Below are 23,407 nucleotides of genomic sequence, written 5' to 3' on the forward strand. Positions count from 1 at the left end.
TTAAACTGCTTTGAGAGTTCAATATTTTTGTCTCTTAGAAAAAAAGAAACTTCCATTCGAAGTTCAAATAAGTGCTTCAAAACTTGTCCCCTTGACAGCCAGCGAGCTTCTATATTATAGAGGAGAACTTCATGTTCCGCTCCCATTTCTTGACATAACCTCTTGAATATTCGATGGTTCAAAGCCCAAGCTCTGATAAAATTAACGTTTTTCACACTACCCGACAAAATTTCTTTCAAATTTGTTGGGAGAGTTTTCGATTCTAATGCATGGCGATGTAAAAAGCAATGAGTAACGATGACCTGAGGAAAATCATCAGCGTTATTTGAACTTAATCTCTTTTCTTTTGAAAAATTTATTCTATTGTTGAAATTATACACTAAGATTTCCATTGAGCTTTCATGGACCCCCTAAAACTAGTCCGCGGACCCCTTGGGGGTTCACGGACCCCAGTTTAAGAACCCCTGGCCTAAAGTAACTTCATTGTCTCAAAGCTTTTTGTTTGACACTCATCAAGATGTATGACCTCTATGACGTTACATTTTCTAAACTTTGAGTTGACTTTAGAGCATAAAAGTTAGTGACTTACCGGAATAAGATCGTTTTTTGAATCAACCAAGGAAAAATTGATAAATAATAAAACTGTAATAATCTCGCAAAAAAAGCAATCAACCTATGTCTCTAAAACAAAGTTTGCCTAAATTTAAACCAAACTGCATTAAAAAAGCGAGTTTTGCCAATACCAAACATTCAAATATCTCAGTCTGGAATTAGCAACAAGAAAACATAGAGACTTAGCTTTATTTCCGAAAAATGCCGAAGAAAACATGATCTTATCCTTTTGCTATGCCACCGGACAGCACCATTTTACAGAAATATTCATACCCACAATTTTGTTGAAAATGCTCTCAGAATGCACCAAACTGAAAGTAATTTTTCAAAATTTTCTGGGGGAGGCCCCCCCAGACCCCCCGCCGCTAAGTGTCGCCTTCGGCGAACACGCCATCGGGCTTCGCCCGCCGGCTGTCAACACCCCCCCTTTCAAAATTTTTGACTATGCTACTGTCTTGCACTGTCAATATTTTGCCCCCCCAATGTTGAAGGTCTGGCGGCGCCACTGGCAGCAGGCAACTACTTCAATAAACAAAAAGGGTTTGGCTGATGACATTAAAGAAAACAACTGTTGTTAGTTTGAATCTCCACCCTCAGACTGAGAAACCCGATGATATTTATTCAAACCAGCTACCAAGATTAAATCAACGATCAATTTGTGATTGTGTGCTAGAATAGGCCTACAGCGTTCGCCAAAGTTTTACTAAAATACATCCAGAAAAAAAAAACGTATATGGAGGTGGAATAAAACCTAAATAGAATGATTTGGTACAGCTGTAGATGACAGAAAAGAAGAACGATGATATTGAGAAAGGTGGTCCTTTGCATTAAGCTTGGTGTGCATGTAGACCTATAGCCTATCCATTTAGCCTAAGAGTTGGTTTTTGACATTTTTTTTAAAGCGATGAAAAAGTAAACCTTTTGTGTGGTGTAAAATGTCACTCCACACTTGCAGTGTTTTTTTACCAAAGTTGGTCCCGTCTTGTAGGCTATTGTATTGATGCAGCTTACGTCATCAAGCTTAACAAAGTAGCCAAACAAGTTGGCAATAAGTTGTTTTCATATTTAAACATGAAGTGTGCATATACCAGCTTTGCAAGCTCATATACTTTCAATACTTGAAATTTGTTGTAGTCCTACAAGTAGGAGATCCGAGGTCGAGGTTTTCCTTTCACTAACAAGCTTCCTCGAACAAATTTGTTTTGAATTACCTCCACCTTGTGTAGACTATAGTAGGCTAACGTTTTGTTGGTTCTAGGCTACTCCAATTAATTGAAGAACATTGAAGATGTGATTGTAATAATGAAAAGTATATGAATCGCAACGTTGAGAATAGTGGGACATAGTATCTTATTTTACAAGCAATGCCACATACCTTACTCAATTTTGTGCAAAGGCCAAAGATATGGACGTTCCAGTTCAGCGTGTGGTCCATTGTTACTCCCAGATATTTTGCTTAATCAGTAAGTAATTGTCAATGGTTTTATCGTTTTGAGAAAGATTTTGCAACAGAAGGATTTCTGCAAATGATCATAAAATTAGTTCTATTGTAATTGATCGATAGTTTATTGCAGGGCTACTCAACTAATGTTAGCAAAGGTCCATTTTGACAAGTTGAATACTTTTGCGGTCCGGTGAATATTTCATATGCAACCACGAAAATTAAACAACCAGTAGCCTACGAGCACCGAAACACTTTTCAGCTAGTATGAAACACGACTTGGATTTTTGTCTGACACAAACAAAGAAATAAAAAAGGAAAAAATGTATTGTGTTTCTTTGTAGTGTAGCTGTGTGGATCGCACATCAGAGAAGACGGCAAAGCGTTGGGGGGTCTGGGGGCGAAGCCCCCAGCTCCTTGGATAATCAGAAAAAATAACTGTTCCCTAATGGAAATCTGTTTAAAGAAGCCTTAAAATGTGGCAATGAGGTTATTCTTCCAGAAGCCCGAGGTCCGCCTTCAACACCCAGAAAGTCCGGATTCGGACCGCGGTCCGCCAGTTGAGTAGCCCTGGTTTATTCGTTCTCAGCTATAGCCTACATCAACCTTTTTTATTTCTTCATTTAGTCTACTTTTTGTTCCTGGAAAGTCAGATTGTCTTGGGTCATGTTTAGACTTGTGTCATCGGCAATAACAGTAGTCTTGAAAGAGGACGCAGTAGGTAAATCGTTCACATATAACAGCCTTTCTATTTTCTAACCTTTCTTACAGCCCATATAACAGCACATATTTCAACCAATAAGCCCTTCCATAACTTGAAAAAATCTTCCATTTGGCTACATGGTAGGCTATTATTCCATATCAGCGCAAGCGTCCAGCATCTTCAACTTCGAATTCAGTGGAAAGATTTTATGCCGGAAAGAAAATATGACGAGTGATATTCAAATTCGTTTGCAGATGAATACAAGAGTCACTTTGATGACGTCATACATATTTGTGAAGCAATAATACCCATAAAATCTGATGGTTATACACTTTCTAGCATTTCATTTCCATCACAATTTTTCATCAATTATTAGGCCCTATATCCTTCACGATGAAACAAAAAGAAGATCTTGATCTTATCGCAGCTGCAGCAGCTAAATTAGTTTTGCAAGAATTAGATCCGACTGCAAGAAAAAAACGTCAAGAATTCAACATTGGCCTCTCGCAAGGTAAATTATTTTATGTTTATTAACGTGAAAGGAATCAGGAATTATGTCTGTTTGCGTTTAAAGACATATTGAGAGTTACTTGTCCAACACGTTCACAAAAATTCATTTCATGATTCAATCCATTTAATCCCGTTTAGTCAAGAGCAGGCCGACTCTGGGTGACTTGATGAATCTTTGTTCGCTTCTGGTTTCCCTCTATCGCTCTTGATGATGACTCTCGTAATTTAAACTGATTGTAAGGATCTTTATCTTAGAATTAAGAAAGCTTCATGCTGGAACTTTCGCATAGCCCTATTTGAAGAACCTTTAGACCGCTGACGCAGGTCCTGTTAAAAGACTGGTAGAGTAAAATTTCTGCATGTTGAAGTGTTGTTGTCAGATTTATTCCATCCATTCAGTGGCGCTAAATGGAGAACTGTCCAAATTGCGTTGCTAAAGCGCACACCCGAGAGCAAAACCAGCGCGGCTTCTCTGTCCATAAAGTTGTGCCTTTTAACCGATTGCGCTATCTGGGCGGACTGATTGTTTTTCCTAGCTTGTAGCAAGTAGGCTAGGGCGTAGGCCTATAGGCTAGCCGATTGAAAATGTATTTGATTTCGAAGAGAATGCGTCTGCTCTCGAGGTCATGGGCGAGCGCTGTCTTTTTGGGTCTTTTTGTTAGAACCATGGGTTCTATCCAAGGGGGTGAGGGGGTGATAATTGGACTCACTGGAGTGGTTGGAATGACTAAGACGATTTTATCCCACTGTCCAAAAATCACCCCCCCTTCCCGAATTTTAAAAGTGGATAGAGCCCCTGGTTAGAACCTATATTAACCCAGAAGCATCGTTACTCTCCTATCAGTGTTTAGTTAATAATGATTTAACTAAACGTAGAAGGCTTAAGCATATTGCACGGAGTTGTTTAAAACTGTGTTTTATTTTGACAAAATAACTTTGTTTCTTATCGTTTTGTTTAAGCTTATTTGTCATCAATGTCAATGGTACGGTAACATGGTTTTTGAATTGCTAAACTTCTGACAATCTTTTCTTCTCCTAAGAACTTTAGCCTGAACAGCGTCTAATACAAACTTTGATGTGACTGAAGTCTGAAGGTAGGCTATATATGTGGTAGGATAGTATACCATAGGCTATATTTTTACTGCCTATAGGCCTGGCCTATTTTAAAATTTAAAAACTATTTTGCAGGCATGCTGTGTATTCACGCTAAAAGCCTCAGAAGTATCAATAAAACCACATTTTTTGCTTCCACTTTTTCCCATTGCAGTGAAGTATCTCTGTTTCTGCAAATATCAATACAGGTAAAAATTATTTCAATGAAATTTTTCGACTATGAATCATAAACAAACACAGACCGCAGTAGCCTACTGTATGCAAGGGAAGGCATTTGTTCACATGTCCTCCCCCTCACTAATAAAGAAAAAAGAAAAGCACATGCAATTTTACTTCGTTTTGCAAGAATTTCTAGCTTGCTTTGTTAGCTCAAACACATAGGCTACGCGGTACAGAACGATGCGTGGTTTTTTAAAGATAATAAGGGTAAAAAAATATATGTCCTTCAAAAACAAGAAATAATGAAATATTACAAAGTGATGACGTTGGTCACTGAACTACTTAAAAATTAAATAAAACATAGCCTACTGTACGATTTACTTTAAAGAGAGATGGAGACAATTCTGACCAGTTTTAATTGTTTTTTATTATAGTTAAGCTATTGCAATCCCTCTGCAATCATAGAAAAATTCCTTGAAACATAAGCCTACCTATAATTTCAAAGCATACCTCGCAACTTCATCTTCTATAGTAATCTCGCTTTTGATACCGTATTTGGTCAAATGCAAAGTGTGTGTCTCAAATAAAAGATAAACTCCCAGACCTCATACAAACTTTATAAATAGTTCTGCGTCAAGAGCCTCTGCGAAACTACCAGGGAAACTACCTGCGAAACTACCAGAGTATGCGAAACTACCAGGAATAACCAATCAAGGCTTTGTCAGTCCGAGAATAAAGATTCAAACCAACCAGTTATTAACCTTTGGATATGGACAGCTTTGTCTGATGCAAATAAATATTATTATTAACTCATTTTTCTGATTTAGTGTGATACTGTCTACTTTGTTTCTCATACAAACTGTTTGCTTTTTCAGACTTCAAATTTTAGATTGCTTATTGTTGGCTATTTCTCTTAGCCTTTTTCTATTTTTGAAACTCATGTGCCTCTCAGTTTCTTATGTAGATTAGCTAGCGGGTTGACGTACAATTTTTTTTTTGAATATGTCACAAAAACACCTGCTGATCTGTTCCAAGGATACGTCAAAGTGCTCTAAAATAGTTCATTTGCATCGGGATTATACGGGGTCCAGAGGCAAACCGGTGATGTCCAAGTGGAAGCAAAGAAGGTAAGGAAGCATATGACCTTCAATTAGTTGCAAAAAATTAGGCGCCTTTAATTGTTTACAAATACTTTTTCCATATTGTTTGATTGATTGTAAGATTCTTCAATCTGGATTGTTTATCCTGAGGATTTTCTATCCTTTCTCTTGTGCCGTAGACTATAGGGACTAGGCTACCTCTCAAATTTTCCATCATGTGTGTCTGGTCTAAATGATCGAGAAGGGTCAAGCCCGGGTCAATGGTCAAACCCGAGTTTTAAGCATTTTCGGATTCGAGCTTATATCTAAAAAATTTCTTGTATTCGGGATAGGATTCCGTAGACGTTCTTTATGTGATGTGATATCATAACAATTATTAACAAGTAACGTATCACGAAATTTTCCATTGCCGTAAACTTTTGTTTCCTTCGCTTTTCAGTGAAAAAAATAAGGCATGCATAAGTTAGTGGGCTTACGTTGCTTCTGCATCGAATTACATTGTTGCAACTCTTATAAATGCAACTTATCGGTTCAGTTTTTGTTGACAAGCATATACAGTATTTAGCAAATTATACTTTATTTTGTAATAAATCTAAAATAAGAGTTATTCCGGCTTAGAGTTGTTTGAAACAAAAATCAATTTAGCATCGATATTCATTTCAATTTTATTTTTTATTGCTGGCGCGAACATAATTACAGAAAACGATAAAGTAATCGAAAAGATTTTGGTTTAAAATATGAATGGATAAAACAGCGTTTGGAAAACACCATCTTAAAAATGTACAGCCTCCAAACACGACCTACTAGAACACGACCAAATATGTTGCTATTTGTGGAAATTTCTAAGAGTCTGAATTGTTACAATCATAGCTATGATAAACCTGTCATCCTTGCCATTACCAAAAGTAAGTAAAATAAGTAATATTTGCACCTAGACATATGTTTGGCTTGTTTAATCGGAGATTAGGTTGTACGTTGAGCAAAGTTTACACAATAATAATGTAATATGAAAGACTTTCCAACTGCAGCCTGGAGGTAGTATCCTTTGGTGCAATTGCATGTTCCATTTAAAATATCAAAGATTTTTTGTGGATTCAATGTTGTAAGCTGTTCATTTGATGTGTCAATTTAAATTTTAATTCGTTTGTTTTTCGCCAAGTTTAGTTTTGCAAGTAAAATATGGTTATTGGCGAAACATCCTGCTTTACAAAAAACCTAACGACTGTATGATGAGACTACCTCCAGGATGCAGTTGGAAAGTCTTACATATTTTACATTATTATTCCATAAATTGTGCTTAACATACATATCTAATCTCTGGTAAAACAAGCCAAAAAGATGTCTAGATGCAAATGTTGCTTGTTTTACATACTTTTGTAAGTGGAAAAATGACAGGTTTATCATGGCTATGACTGTAACAATTCAGACTCTTAGAAATTTTCTCAAATAGCAACATATTTGGCCGTGTTTTAGTAGGCCGTGCTCCAAACCTAGAAAAGAAAGAGAAAAAGGAAAGCTTTTATTTCGTTGGTTGTAAAAATAGGCCTACAATCAACACTTGCAAATGCAACAAGGGCGATTTTAAATTTCACAACACAAAAAAGCAATTCAAAAAGTGACAAGTTTTCGGAATTTTTTACTTCGAGAGTCTCGCATTCCAAAACTTAGTTGTGATGTCATAAAAGACTCAGCAAGGTAAAAAAATTATAGGAAACCGGCTCAGCAGTGTGACGGTGCGGATTCAGAAAAAAAGCAAATAAAAACGGAGATATATAATTAAATATAATAAAATACAGACATACTACTAACATACTAACTTACTACATACATACAGACATACAACTTCTGTTCCCATAAGCTTTGATCAATCAATCAGAATATTTTGAAAAATACTCTGATTTCTATTTGAATAAGATCCTTCTGATGACCCCCTTTTAGGGTAAAACAGGCTGTAGAGGTTTTAGAGAGTAATAACTATATTTGATGAAATTGATGTAGAAGATGAATTACGTATCATCTTTTGTGGTTCAGGTACCCTACTTAATCCCATACTATTGCATTTTTTTTCTTGATTTCAGTTCATTAGCCCAGAGCGAACACAGCTCAGGCGTGTCGTACACTAGTGTAAGCGGTTATCGGGAAAATGCAACAGCCACAAACGAAATCATTGTTGACGAGTTAAAGGTGATTATTAAACAATAATAACTAACATTATATTTCGCATCGATTACGAAAATTTGTAATACACAGTATATAGGTAACCTACTATACACTGTACAATAAACCCAGTGGTCAGTATTATATGTCATGCAATATAGCCCATAGTGTAGGCTACTACACAATAGCCTACAATCAAAATAGATTTCAACACAACTGACAGCTGCATGCAGCAAAAGACAATAGAATAAAGTCATCTAGTCAGTTAAACTATGTCAATGTAAAAACATTATGCAATAGATTGAGTTTCGCTTATAGCATCATGATTGTTGCTTGCCGGTACTTCCTGTGTAGACATGCTGAAACAAGTCGTTAGTATCTACTTTGTGAAGTAAAGGCATTATGTTTATGCAAGTTTACATTATAACAAAAAAAATAAAAAAAAGTTTATTATTGAGTATAATCTAAAAGAAGACTATTTCAAAAAAGGAGAAACCTACTTTAGTGAAATGGTAGCCTTCATTGATCGTATAGCATTGATAGTTCTAAGAAACTTCATAAATGTTATCAAGGCGCATGTTTTATTAAACATTAAGAAAAGCATGCTTTTGTGCTGAAGCTGGGTTTGTTTGCAAAAGTTTTTGATACATTCTATTGCATTTTGACACAACTGCCCCGACACTGATGTGTAAAGCCCTCGCCTCTAAAAGCAACGCACAAATCTGTGATAGATACAGTGAAAATAATTGGGAGAAAAACTTGGATCCGATATTAATATGTGACCCGGGCCCCTTATATGCGACATTTCTGGAAAAGAATTTTCACCAATAACAAATAGTTCTCTCCAAAATAAAATCTGGAATGGATGCGAAGGCATTGCATCACATTCACAATACGAATTCAGGGATTATGTGATGAATTCTTCCAGTTTTGGATTCTTTGGAAAGATTCTGGGCCTTTAAAATAATCTCAGGCTAAAATAATCTCATTTTCACAAAAAAACACATTACAAAATTACAAAAATGTTATAATTTCCTGTTTGTTTTATTTCTGTTAAAACGTTTTACTTAGTTTCTCAAACTCACATACGACATTGTTTTTTCAGACTTTTTCTGTGGAAATAAGCCCAAAACGAGACAATCCAAAAAACTACATCATATTTGAATTAATTGCTGCAGATAATGACAAAGATGCCGTTCGGAATGGCTCCAAAGTGGGGTAAGGTAACGATCTGTTGACTTCAGGGTTATTACTAGAGCAATATTTTATTGTCCTAAAAATCCAAAAAAAAATTGACTTTAAAATTCAATAAAATTGACTTTATTGACCTAACGAAAATTGAATTAAATGAATCACTGTTTCTTGCATTTTATATTTAAAGTATGGCTGCTTGAACGAGAAAAAAATGTAACTCAATCAAAACCATTGAAATCCTCAACAGAATATATTAGGCACGACTGAAGGCTATATAAGCAGGCAATAAACTTCACAATGAACATCACGTTCACTAAGAACAAGAGTTAAATGTGACGTAATGTTCAGTTTAGTAGGTCATAGCTCAAAGAAGGGCTGTAATAATTTCTCCCTAGAGCAGTGTATTGTTCATAAACATGAAAGAAACCAAGAGCTATCGTCGAAGGGGAGCCACTTCTCAGTCGACGGCACTCCTTTCGGTGTCTTGTCAAAGACACAGCCACATGCTCTTGAGCGGTGTCGAACCGGCGGTCAATCAACTTTCTGGTCTTTCGATGTTCATTATTTCGGAAATATCCTCATTGTTTTGCAGTGTTTTTAATGTTAAGAAGCTAAATGAAGTAGCCTACAGGTTGAGACTGATGAACAAAACGTTGTTAGCATCAGTTTTTCTCAGCATTTGAAAGAAAGCATTTGTACTGGACATGTCAATTACATAAAATTAACTTTATTAACATAAAATTGAAAAATTAAGCAAACGATTAAAAAATGGACTTTTTATTGACCTATCAAGTTAAGATTTTGAAATTGACTCCTTGTGTCCAAAACTCTTATTTAAAACCACACCTTAAAAAGTTAATAAAAAAACTTGACTTTATTTTCTTGAGTTATTAAGCTTACTTAAACAAATCCGATCTTGAACTAGGAAAAATCGATGGAGGTTGAATTGAAATGTACTTAAAATCACAAGATTGATCCATACAATTTTGAACAAATTTGAATCTGGATTTTTATCATGCCTTTTGTGACCTCAAACTTCGGTAACCTGTTTCGGTTTTAGATACGCTGCGTTGCATATATACGACTTGATCAAGGAAATGTATGGAAACAAACTGATATCAATCATGATAAAAGAAAAGAATTTGGCTTACTTGGATTTTGAATATGTTCTTCGGTATGGTGCTCTTGGATATGGATATTCACACCAACTGAAGCAAAGAGAACATTCTATTTCTCATATTTTAAGCGAATCTATGTTTTTTAGACGTAAGTAGGCTACAACATCGAACGATCATTAACAGACATTTATTTACAGCGCCCCAATTACCAAAATTGGTCATTTTTACATTCATTCAACGTCTGCAGACGTTGAATCAATGTAAAAATGACTACTTTTGCTGACTGGAGCTGGTCAAAGAAAAGATTCTTTAGCTGTCTAGCAGGTAGAACTTAGTTAAGCATGGCTGAAAAACTTCAAATTTAATAAACAACAGTAAATTATTATTGTAAGCTTAGTGTAGGCTACTCTATGCCCAGTAACTTGTAGATTTTTTGTATATTCCCAATCCCACCATCTTAGGCCTATTTCTAAACGGTTAAACCAAAGACAAGTCATGTAGTTGTAGGCTATATGTATTTTTAAACAATCATTTAATCTTTGTTTTTATATTTGTTTCAGTACCAGCGCTTGCAGGAAGGCGGGACCCCGACGGCTTTTTAACGTCTATCAATCACCCAAAGCCCAAGTTTATTCCCTTTGTTAAAATTGATGGGGAACGCACAGCCACTCCCCATGAAAGCGGCAACATGAAATTACAATTTCAAGCTGTAAGCCATCTAAGCTTTGTTGAATAATGTCCTCGTCGTTATCATACTCGTGCTTGGAAGGGGGGTACAACTATAACCATACACAGGACTGTTCAAACGAAAATTTGAGCCCGGTGTCAATTAGAACCTATAGGGCCCCAAATTAAGACACTTCTCATAAAAACGTATCGTATTCAAAGAATATGAGATGGTTTTGCAAGTTCCTGGGCTTTAAAATCATCCCAGGCCCGGGACGACAGAGGCCGATCCATCTGTTGATATAATTTACTTTCATATGATAGAATTTTCGGGTGACATGTGACACGTTCTCACCACTCGGCTGCGTAGCCGAGTGGTGAGAACGTCTGCGCGACGTTCGAAAGGACGTGGGTTCGACTCCGCTCAAGAGCACGCGGCTGTGTCTCCGCAAAGACACTTAATGGCAAGCCAAAATAAGGGGAGCAGTTGACTCGAAGACTATATGTCACTTCGCTGTTTCCTGTCGTCTGTTGTATCGCATATGTGATCGCAGTGTACTGTATGTTATCGCAATGGGCGCAAATAAAAACACGGTTATTATTATTAATAGCCTACTGTATACCCAACAACGGATGAAAGTGTTACTGAAAAGGAAGAGGAAAAAACAAATGTTCTGTGGAAAATGAAACGAAGAAAAACAGTTGGACCAGATGATATCCTAATAGAAGTTTGGAAAGTGCTGGGAGCAACTGGAACGAAATGGCTAACCGCTATTTTCCAGACGATAATGAACACAGAGAACATGCCAAATGATGAGTGGAGAACTAGCACTTTGGTTCCAATTTTTAAAATAAAGGGAGACATACAAGAGTGTGGCAATTATCGTGGCATCAAACCAGGGGCTCCGGACATTTCCTAAGAGTGGGGGGGTAATTTAAGCAGGGGTGGGAACGATGTTTTGACATCGACAGGGGGCTTATTGGATTATCGCATCACATATACTTCTGGGAGGTCTCCCCCCAGACCCCCTTTCGCAATACTGAAAGCTTCGATTTCTTATACAGCGTCTTAGGCGGCATGTTTTGCGCCAAAGGCGCAAAATTTTTGGCTTTGAACACAATTTAAAATCAAAAATTAATTCAACGAATCTAAAATCGCGAGCAAAAGCGCTTTAATATTTGCCACATTTTTGAGGTTTTGAGACAATTTTGACTGGAAGAGGGGACGTACGCAAAAAGTCAAGTCCTCCAAATTTTGCACTTCAGACGTTAAAAGGTTAGATTTAAAGGGTCAAAAGCGTCAAGGTCAATGCTTTCTACAACTGAATTTACAATTACATGAATACAACACGATAACCTGTGCTATAACATCCACAGTGAAAGGAAAAGTTTCAGCATCTGGAATCTATAGGCCTACATTCAAGCCTGAAAAGAATAAAAAAAGTAAAGGGGGGTCCCATACTTGATTCAAGTGTCGGGTATGAGAAGATAAGGTTCTCATTGTACTAAGCCTTCGGCACTAAGGAGAGCAGGGTGGCCAGTTCCTTTCTCTCGGCCGCCTTTACTTCAGCAACTACGCCCACCCAATTTATTACACCCTGGGTAGAGGTGAGCGGTGTTTTCAACAACTAGCTGAAGCCGGGAGTCGAACCAGGTTTGCATAATTGGAAAGCCAACGCCTTATTCGTTGCGCCATCTCACCGCTGAAAAGAATAAAATAAAAGCTAAAATGCATTAACTTTTAGAACAACTGAAAATAGAAAAACATTGAAACAGCGCAACTGTAGTGGGTTTCGTTCGTGAGTGGTAAAAGCGAAATTAAACAGTTTGTAGCAGTGAAAAACTATGACGTCACACATAGCGCATTGTGATGCGTATAGTTTTGACAGGATACGTAGTTTGGCGTTGTCTTGCCAGTCGAACTTTCCAAGCAAAAACCTCAAAAGTTGTGCAACAAAATAAAAACATGAAAATAAAACACAAAATTAAAAATAATATTAAAAATAGAATTTTTATCTGTACATTAGTGGGGGGGGTAATTTTGCATGAGTTACCCCCCCACTCCAATTGGTGGGGGGTAATCACCCCCACTGCCCCCCCTCTAACGGAGCCCATGCATCAAACTCACCTCGCATACCCTGAAGTTGTGGGAGAGAATACACAGAGAAAAAGTTTTCATTTCACGACAGCAGTTTGGTTTCATGCTAGGAAGGAGCACATCATATGCAATATTTGCGTTGCGTGAGCTGATGGAGAAATACAGAAAAGAACAAAAAGGTTTGCATTCCGTGTTTATCGATCTAGAAAAGGCATTTGATTGGGTGCCAAGACAGGAAATTTGGAACTGTCTTCGAATGAAAGATGTGGAGAAGAAGTAGGTCTGTCTGATCTAAGACACGTAGGCCTACGAAGAAAATAGGACGCGAGTGAAGTGTGAAGGAATCACGCAGAAATTTGAAATAACGGTCGGGTGGCATATAAGATATGCACATAACCCGTTCCCCTTTTCTGACATTATGGATTGCCTAACAGGAAACATCCAGAGAAGCACCGTGGGATATGCTGTTTGCGGAACAGAGGAAGCGGAACAGAGGCTGAATACTGGGAGAGCAGCGACGAAAGATAGAAGCATGCAATAAGCAGGCAAAAGGCAGCATGTCTCAAACTCCAGAGGTCAACAGAAGCCAATGACGAGGAAAATGAGACAGAAATACAACTGTAAGGAGAAACGGTGAAACAAGTTTCAGAATATAAATATCTTGGTTCGACAGTTCATGAGGACGGAACAAGCAACAGAGAGGTGATAAAAAGATGCCAGGCAGGATGGGGAGCGTGGAAAAATATAGAAGGAGTCATGTGTGAAAGAAAGGTGCCAGAAAAGCTGAAGCGGAAACTTTACAAAACAATTGTAAGACCAGCAATGTAGGCTATGGGATGTAGGCGGTAGCCCTGACAAAAACACAGAGAGGGAAAATGCAAATGGCAGAAATGAAAATGTTGCAATGGTATCTGGGGTTGACAAAACATGACAGAGTAAGAAATGAAATCATTAGAGAACGAATGCAAGTCGGAGAGCTGAAAGACAAGCTGAAAAAGACACGCCGTAAATGGTTGGGTCACGTTAGAAGGAGAGACGAAGATTATGTCGAAAGAAAAATAAAAGAATTGAAAGTTGGTAAAAAAAGCGAGAACGGCGGAGAGATTGCGTGACAGAAAAAATGGAAATAGTGAGAGTGGAGGAGGAGGAGGAAGATGCTGCTGACAGAGAGCTGTGAAGGACTGCAATCTGCACCGGCGACCTCACTTGAAGTGGGAATAATGCCATAAGAAGATGATGATAGACTTTTCGGATAAAAACATATGGAAAATATAAGCCTGCTGTAGGTAAATAATTTGAAAATTCTTATCACTTTTATTTTCTTAGGAGCATACGTCTAATGTTATTCAATTGATTCAAAATCGAAAGAGACTTGGACGCATGCGAAGAGAATTTTTAGATTTAACCACTCGTCACGACCGGACAGAATATTTGCAATCCCTTGTGGCAAAATTAGGTCAGTTTTATAAGGCTGTCACACTGGAGGCCGGAGAGGCTAGTTTGCACTATTGAAAACAGGTTTTGATTTTTGACTTAGAGTCTTTAAACAATAGTGTGATGCGTATATTTTAAGATTGCTAAACAAACTATGGTTCTTAATGTAGGCTTACTTTTTCACGCTGAATTTGAGAATGTGATCCTTTTGTGTGCCACGGAGCGAAATCAATCTTAATTTAGCCTATAAAATGACGTCGTAGGAGTGACAAAAGCAAAAGGAGGACTTTACAGCGATGATGAAGAAGATGGTGATGATGAAGTTGATGATCATTCTCCTCACATTGTACGACAGAGAGAAGCAGAAACTGATCCACTAAAGGCGATGGTCGATAACTTGTCTCCCTTACTCTTGATGGCAACAGGACTAAGAAAAAGAGGGTTAAGGTAGAGCCACAAGTAGCCTTACTAGCCTATATGATTGTATACTACTATACACTTACGAAATTCACAACGGTTAAACTCAAATCCAAAGTAGGCTACACACATATCGTAAAGACGTCCTGGCATCCTCTCTCGCTTGTCTTGCCAATAAAACTACTGAATTGAACACAAAAAGGTAAGTGGTTTCTCCACACACAACAGCTCCCGCCACTTGGCAGAAGCGACAATAAAGAGTGAAACGCCTGATTTGCAGGGAGGCCACGTCACGAAGAACAAAGAAGAAACAACGCAAACTCAACTTCAGCACAATTACAAATCTTAGTATGAGTAACTAAGACTTAGTATACTTAATTAACCAAGACTTAGTAGTACTTAATTACTATATTGTTACTTCTATATGTTCAATATTTTTCGAGCATACCTGAACTACAGTAGGTCTACTAGTCGAATGAGACACGCTTACGAATACGTAACGTAGCCTACGCTGTGCGTTGGGGTGCATCAAACCTTCCGACCAAAAAACAATTGTCATGGCAATATGTCAGAGCTGTTACACTTCAAGAAAAAACCCACTGCCTGAAATATTATAAACTTTAGATAAAGTCTAGCAGAAATGTATGAATCATGGTAGAATAGTGAACAATATTGAGCAAACTTGGACTTAGGCCATTTTGTCTTTTAGTCTTTATAGCCATATTTTCCAACTGTCAAAAAAAATAACTGGAGAGTAACAAAGCAAATCATGAAAGATTATATTTGTTTTTGGTATGGCCGTATGACAGGGATACCTAAACTACTTGTGTTTGATATCCCTGCCGTATGATTGGGTCTGATTGTTGGTCGCCTGCCCTAAGAAAACCTTCCTAAGGTTAAAGTTTGAAAAAGTAAATTTCTTTTATTAATTGTAGACTGAATAATGGCGGCTAAACGCAGGAGGATTGATGCATATATAGTGGCGCAGTATTCAAGAATCTTGAACTTAGACAAAGAAACAATCTCTTTCCATCTCTATTGTAGCCTACATGCAACAGTTTTGCTCCTTCAATAGGCCTACCTGCAATATGGTGGATAATTTTAAAAAAAAGCACTTTTTTGTACTGAAATTTTAAAACTACATCAAAATTTCATCTTTAGACCTGGTATAGTTCGAAAGCGGTCGTTTGGAAATTACGTCGACATGGATGACACAAATGACGCCGACATTGAAGACAATGTTGCTTCCAAGCCGACTCCAGCAACAAGTACAACAGGATTTCACATTGGAGCTGAAGAAAGCCACACATCTCTATCAGACTTGTCGTCCAACCCCCCCACAAAGAGCATATTTCAATCATTTGTAAAGAAAATATTTGCCCCAGCTCAACGATTTAGAAAGATATTGCGTAATCAAGAAGAATCCAAGCCACCGTTGCTGCCAAGCAAAAGCGTTTCTCCAGTGCAAGAAGTTCTAGCTCGGACATCTACTGCTTTATCAAAAGTAAATTTTATGTGGTCTTGTTTTGGTAGAAGCTTCACTTAAATAGGTTACGCAGACAAAAACAAAATAGACTCATAAAATTAAATTAATATGGCATTTGATTCTAGGTTTTAACAAGCTACTTGTCATGATATCCTTTGTTTATGTCAAGAAGATATGTTTTGTAGTTACAGTAAGATTGTTCGATAAGAGCTAATGGCTGCTAAAGTATTCATAGGTTGGAGACTGGGGTTAGTCGGAAAGTTTTTTTTTTAAGTGGAATTTTTTTACTTGAAACTTATTTAAAACAATCGGTGCGTAACCTGACAACTTGAAGCGGCTTAAATTATCATCTATGGCGTCCTCTATCATACAACTAAAAATAAGTATTCAGTCAATTTAACTTTTAATGCAAATTTAAAATAAACAAACATAGTCTACAATTGATTTTCCAACTAACCTCATGCCTGGGGTTAGTTGAAAAACGTCAGTTTACTGCACGCTAATTAACTAAATATGGTACTTTTTTCAACCAACAAACATTTACATGGGTTGTAAGCATATATGTTTACTTGCTTTGAAATCAAAATGCAATGAATTCTACACCTAATCACCGTAAAAACGTTTTTTAATAAACTCGTTGTTAAAACTTATGATACCGTATATATAAGACTTTCCAAGTGATTCAAATTAAAATTTTACCAGTAGGCTATGTCTGCTTAAAACAAGTACATTGGAGCTTATACTACTTACTATCATACCACGACGATATACTTGTGTCATATACTATACATTGTCATACTGTTATCAAAACATTTTCCAACTAACCCCACACACTATTTTCCAACTAGCCCCATTGGCATATGACAAACTCTTTTCCTAAAATATTCAAGCATGGTGCATTTGACTAAAATTTGTTTATTTCTTAGTGTTGTAGAACACCTACAGCTGACACACACCAAAAAACTTCCGCCTATCTTTAACGACATCGACGCAAAATATGTTTCTTAAAACGCCAAAAAATTTTACTTCGAAAGTAAGAAAATACAAAATTGTCAGCCAAACAAGCATAACTTGACTCAACAAATCGAAATTAACACGGATTATGTGTTTTTATAAACTACCTACATCATATGATGGCAGTAAATATTTTTAAAAGTCATCAAGAGTTAGAAAAATGATAATTTTTCAACCAGCCCCGCCTTCCAACTTACCCCACTCATTCTCCCTATATATGCATTTATAATCGTTTTGGAAAAACTTAGTTTGGTTTTGAATGTTTATTCTTGGACGGACAAAGTCTTGATTGGCAGTCTAAAACCTGTTAATTTTGTATAAGCTCACTTGTGGAGGCTATTAACGCAAGGCCGGTTACCGAGATTGACAGCATGAAAGTATGCCGATTGTTGAAGTGTAGTTAATTGGCTGGAAATTATTGCATCCATTAGGTCCTATACTGAATCGAGAGCAGTTCTGAAAATGCGTTGCTATTAAGCGTACACTCCGAGAGTCGAACCAGCGCCGCTTGCTCTTATAACTTCATCATTCATGAAGTCAAGCGCTAACCAACTGACCTAATATTTTTTGACCTGCTCAAAAACTGGATTCTAAGTTTTTTTAAATTTTGCAGATTTCATCGGAACGACCAGAGCTTGAATCTGAAAGATCTTCAAAGCGCACCATGAACTCTAGCAATTCCAAAGAAATATAGTTTAGAAAACGTTGTCGAGTTATTGCTGTTTTCTATGAAATTTTCTTCTTGCAAACTTCGTATTCAACAACAGATTTGCTTTATTTCATTTATTTATTTGCATCACACATTTGATTGATTGGTTTATTTTTGTTGTGCAATATTAAAACAGCAAAATCATTAAATGATGCAGCACGCTTAACGAACACAATTGGAACAAAGAAAAATAACAAATGTACACTGCATCTTTGAAGTAAGTAAATCACAACGGGAAGCTGAGAAGTGACCATAACGGTCTTCGAGTCAAGCAGTCACCCTCAGCCAAGTCGATGATAAACATTTAATAAACATTACACTAAAATATCGACACTTACAACAAAGAGTCAAGACAGAAACAAACTTGCATCCATAATATGTCAAAATTTCAAGTTCCAATATTAGGTGTTGATAGTCAACGATTAAAAGCTTAAAAGAGTATCGGTCCACATTAGTAAATTACACTGCATTCAACTTTAATATTCTGCAATTAGATAGTTTTTGTAAAGTTTTTTAAATGAGTCAAAAGATTTTTTTTAATGCCTAGTGGGATTGAGTTCCACATTTTTACTCCACTATACTTGATGCTTCGTTGAAGTTTTGTAGTAGCGTACAGAGGAACAAAGTAGTTATCATTTTTGATTGAACATCTAGTTGAGCGATTATGAACGTTTGATGTTTTTTTGAAGTAATTCGAAAAAGTACAGGGTAAAGAATTATGGTTATATTTAAACATTAATTTAGCAATTTCTAGTTTTTAAATGTCTTTTGTTTTTAGAACTTTTACCTGCTTGAAGTATGGCGTAACGTGTTCATTTAAAGACTATACACTTTTCTAAGGGTTGAATATGTGTATATACCAGTACCGGTATTCCTGGTATTGAAACTTTGTCGTAATTAGCTGTGCACTGTTGATGCCAGTATTATACTGTATTTGCATATTGGTGCTGCGGCTGTTACATATGCGCATGAAAACACACGCACTTGTCGAAAACGTTTGAGTTTATTTTAATTATGTTATATTTTTTGTGTGTAATAAAGTATGCTAAACCCGCTAGGGTTACTATGTTTTATTTCTCTATGGTTCAACAAAGCAAACTCTCTACCAAAGCTTTATCACTATAAAGTAATTTAACAATTTTGTAAATGTTTTGGCCAAATTGGACCCAAAAATGGAAACTTTTCGCTTGTTGGTACGAAAGGCAATCATGAAAACTCAATGTATAAATGATACAAAGTATTTGGAATGCAGCAATGCTAAGGGGGGTCTGGGGGCTTTGCCCCCCAGTAGTTGGATTGACTTTGACTGCTGCGCCTCTGGGCCCACCTACTTTTAAAATGGTTCCTCCATCCCTGCCCACACGTGCTGCCCATCAATAGTGAGCTCAACAGAAAAGTTTAAAGATTGGAATTCATCATTGAGCTATCAAAACATAATCAAACTAGTGTGTAGGCCATTAAATGAGTGAAGATCTTTTTTTGGAACTCCCCTTTCTGAATTGCTATTTTCGCTACCTTTTCAAAGAAGTTTGGCTTTCAAAAGTGGGTGGGCCAGGCCCACCCAGAAAATATAGTAGGTGGGCTCAGGCCCACGTGGTTCTTCCATGCCTGTAGGCTGCTGTAAACACAGTTGCGGTAGCCTACCTAGCCTATAAGCAGGGGCGCGGAACGATTTTTGACTGGGGGGGGGGGGGGCAAGATTACGAAGAAAGGGCACTTTTGTTTACTAAAAGGCCAATTTTTTTCAAGTTTTAAGGTAAGATATAGCGATAATGCTAATCTATCAGCTCACTATGTATTGAGTAATGATAGCCTACAAATGTCCGGTATACAAAGAAGGGCATCATGCTATGTTATAATGATGTAACTTGTAATCTACTGTCTTAAAGCCTTAGCCTAAAGCAGCCTACGGCCTTAAAGCAGCCTTAAAGCAGCCTGCGGCCATGTCCGCTAAGTAGTGCTTGAATGACCGCCGGTGCTACCTCCTCAATCGGCCAAGTTTGGCCGCCGCCCGCCGGTCTCTTCTAGCCAATTATTTAATTTCGCAATAGAATGATCGTGGATTAACTGTCGAAAATATGTAGTATCAAAGAGTGACGCAGAATTAGGTCAGCGCGTCATAATCGTCACTGTTGCATTGTGCGGGAATATTTGTTATTGATGGAATATATCCATCTGCGATCACCAGCGCTGTAAGTCTTGTTTGTAGTTCCCGACGTTTATTTTAACAAAGTCTTAATCCGAAGTGTTAATTTACATAGGCTGGCACTATTGTCGTTTTTATGTCGAGTCGATGTTGTCGGACATTGAGTCGTTGTTGAAAATGAGGACTAGGTTAGTTGACATCCGAGGGGAAAACATTTTTTATCAAATTTTGCAAAAATCATGCTTCTTTTAGTAATGTCCTTCACATCATTGAAATACTTATTTTATTACCTTGCCGTCATCATCAACACATGTCGAACGTTGTTTTCGTTGCTAAAAAGAATTCTAGGGGGAGTGGCGAACTTCTTTAAAATCAGCCACATTGGAGACACTCGTGCGAGTGTCGTTAGATGGTCCCGCAGTAGGCCTACTGGATTACAATCCCGATAAAGCAGTTATTGCGTGGTGCAACGATTCTATTGTAGGACGTCGCCCAGGTCCAGACTTCAACAACGCTAAGTGATCATTTTAGCATTGTTGCAAGTTTAATTCTATTTACTTGTGCTATCGTTGTTTTTATTTTGTATTTTGGCCTCCAAGCACGCAGATTTGGCCGCCGAGATGGCTGCTGAAAAAAAAACAAGTTTTAAGGCCTGTAGGCCTACTGTGTTGCAAAATTTTGTGCCGTAAATATTATTTTGAGGCAAAAATGAAAGATTATAATTAGGCTAAAAGCGAATAGCAGAAATTGTTATATTGTAAAATGTGCAGTAGCTTACGTGACATTAAAAGGGCACCATGCCCCCCCCTGCCCCTCCATCTGCATAAAAATTGAGGGCAGGGGCGGCATCCGCCCCTTGCCCCCCGCTTCCGGCGCCCCTGCCTATAAGTTAAGTAAAAAAGGGTAAAATCTTCTCCCACTAAGAATGGTATGAAAAAAATGTTTAGGCTTCAGTTTATCATGGATTTTTTTACTGAGGATATTTTTTCTCACCAAAAGTTAGGCTACTTTTGTTTTATTTTTGCATTGACGTCAGAGAATGAGCATAGCCTTGTAGGTCTATACTTTTCTGGTGATGATCTAAAAAGATAAATTGTCCCTGACAGACTAAATAAAAAGCAATGAATAGACCTTTTGCATAACAAACCAACAGAGCGTGACGTTGGAGTCGTGAACGACTAGTCGCTGTTTGCAATGTTGTGCGATAGGGTTAGTGGCGTAGTTTGCAGGCGAACAAATTGTTTAACCTCTGACTGAACTACGTCTCGAAACACCATCCTCACTTCACCGTCAGTCGCAAACGTACGAACTATAAAAGTACGAACAATGCAAAGGCATTAGATTAGTGGGAGTTGATCCAAGAAATGGGGGTATTATGTTTGTATCTCAGCAGTGCCGGTCTTAGGGTATTTCGGGCCCTGTGCGGAATATGATTTGAGGGCCCCAATGACAATGATCAAACTCAGTAGCGTAGCTGGGGAGGCCTATTTTGAAAGGGGAGGGGGTGGTTTGACGGTCGGCGACGAAGCTTGACACCCAGCGGCGGGGGGTCTGGGGGGCCTCCCCCAGAAAATTTTGAAATATTACTTTGAATTTGGGCATTCTTAGAGCATGTTCAAAATTTGGGTATGAATATTATCCTACTGTAAAATGGTGCTGTCCGGTGGCATAGCAAAAGAATAAGATCATGCATTCTTGGGCGTTTTTTGGAAATAAAGCTATGTTGAGTCTAGATGCAACCTATTTCGTCCCCTGAAAAATTCGTACCCCGATTTCGTACCCTGAAATCGGAGTTAACAAAATCAAATTTCGTCCCCTGAAAAGATCGAGAGAAATTTGAAATGTTTGCGGCAACTCCGATCAGCAACTTCGGCCATGTTGTTTTTTTTCTCGATCTTTTCAGGGGACGAAATAGGTTGCACCCATTGAGTCTTTCTTGTTGCTAATTCCTTTGTTGAATTCACTTGTTGAATTTTTCCATTGGAAATGACAAAATTACTGCATTTTCTGAGTAAATTGCGGGCCCCCTAATTTGCGGGCCCTGTGCGATCGCACGGTTTGCACACCCCAAAGACCGGCACTGATCTCAGTTGTACACTTGTAATGTGAGTGACAAAGAAATATGTCAGAGGAGTGGATTTTTCACTTTTTGAAGCAGAAAATAGCTGCTAATGAAGTGCACTTCAATGATGCTGTTATGGCCGAAAAAGAGTTTCTTAAAGAAAAAGATTTAGCCTACATGGTATTGGTCTACATTTGAATATCTCACCATTCCTAGGTAGGCCTCAAATGAGTGAAGATGAAGTGTTGAATACACGAAGTATTGCAAGCCATCGCATTCATGTAGAGAGTGGCCATAAAAAATTCGTCAATTTCACATCTTCAACAGGAAAATACCAGTGACTATGCTTGGCATCACCAATAAAGTGTGGTTGGTTTGTTGCATATGTTATGCAGAATGAAAATAAAATGTTGCAAGACAAGCTACCACTAACGTGATCCATAATTCCTCGTCAAAATGCACACACTCCACAATGGCCGTCCTAAATTGCCTTTCCTAGTCTGTTAGCCAACACTATGATTAAAACGAACAAGAACTGAAGAGTACCGATAACCTACAACAATTCATAAACACAAAAAAATTGCTTTCACCTTCCAGCGACCTCACGCTTGCTTGCAATAACAAGAAACGCCTTCATAAACCGTAGAAAACAAGCGATTCTTAACTCTCGGACTCCGCGTAACTCAAACGTCACGCTCTGGTGATTTTGAATGTGCAAAAGGTCTATTGAGACTTAGCTTGACAAATACAGAAATTTGTAAATTTTTATCTTCCGGATGTTTTCTGCTACGGTAGGCGGACTGCCTACACATTTGATGCTATTTTTAACTTATCGCAAACTAGCCCTGGTAGCCTAGGCTATTTGGTTGAAACAATCTTTATCCTCGAACCAAAAAAACTTCTCTGATAACTTAATCCTGGCAGTTCTGCATCTGAATCAGTGTTTGGCAAGTTTAAAGAAGCTTTGACAAACTGACGCAGACTCGCTCACCTCGATTGACAGAGTAAAGCTTCCTATTGTCGTTGAAATGTTGATGCCTGTGAATCATTTCCTCCAAAGTCATACACTTATCCAACTGAGATATCGAATCGAGGCAGGAAGGTTCAAGTGAAACTTGGCTACTGACAGTCTGACACTGTAGAGTGTAGACCAAGGCTGATAACCAGTTTTATCCTTTGGAAAAGAATACGAAGACACAACTTGGTGTTTTCAATTGAGGTTGCACCGAATTTCACAACGACTAAAAATATCAGGGAAACGTGAAACA

The 23,407-nt window shown here is 37.8% G+C and overlaps 1 protein-coding gene across 1 annotated transcript; it reads left to right on the plus strand.

Annotated features, from left to right (window-relative positions):
• Positions 1-3,121: 3,121 nt before the first annotated feature.
• On the plus strand, positions 3,122-18,042 carry LOC145781170 (uncharacterized). The gene is made up of 11 exons (XM_082592945.1): positions 3,122-3,267; positions 4,455-4,567; positions 5,574-5,665; positions 7,717-7,822; positions 8,901-9,013; positions 10,050-10,255; positions 10,668-10,816; positions 14,198-14,327; positions 14,569-14,752; positions 15,884-16,226; positions 17,836-18,042. Exons 1-11 carry the CDS (start codon positions 3,150-3,152, stop codon positions 17,914-17,916), a joined length of 1,635 nt encoding a protein of 544 aa, XP_082449071.1. The 5' UTR covers positions 3,122-3,149; the 3' UTR covers positions 17,917-18,042.
• Positions 18,043-23,407: the final 5,365 nt, after the last annotated feature.

The sequence above is a fragment of the Aplidium turbinatum genome, chromosome 12 (assembly GCF_918807975.1).
Source record: "Aplidium turbinatum chromosome 12, kaAplTurb1.1, whole genome shotgun sequence".
Taxonomy (NCBI): Eukaryota; Metazoa; Chordata; class Ascidiacea; order Aplousobranchia; family Polyclinidae; genus Aplidium; species Aplidium turbinatum.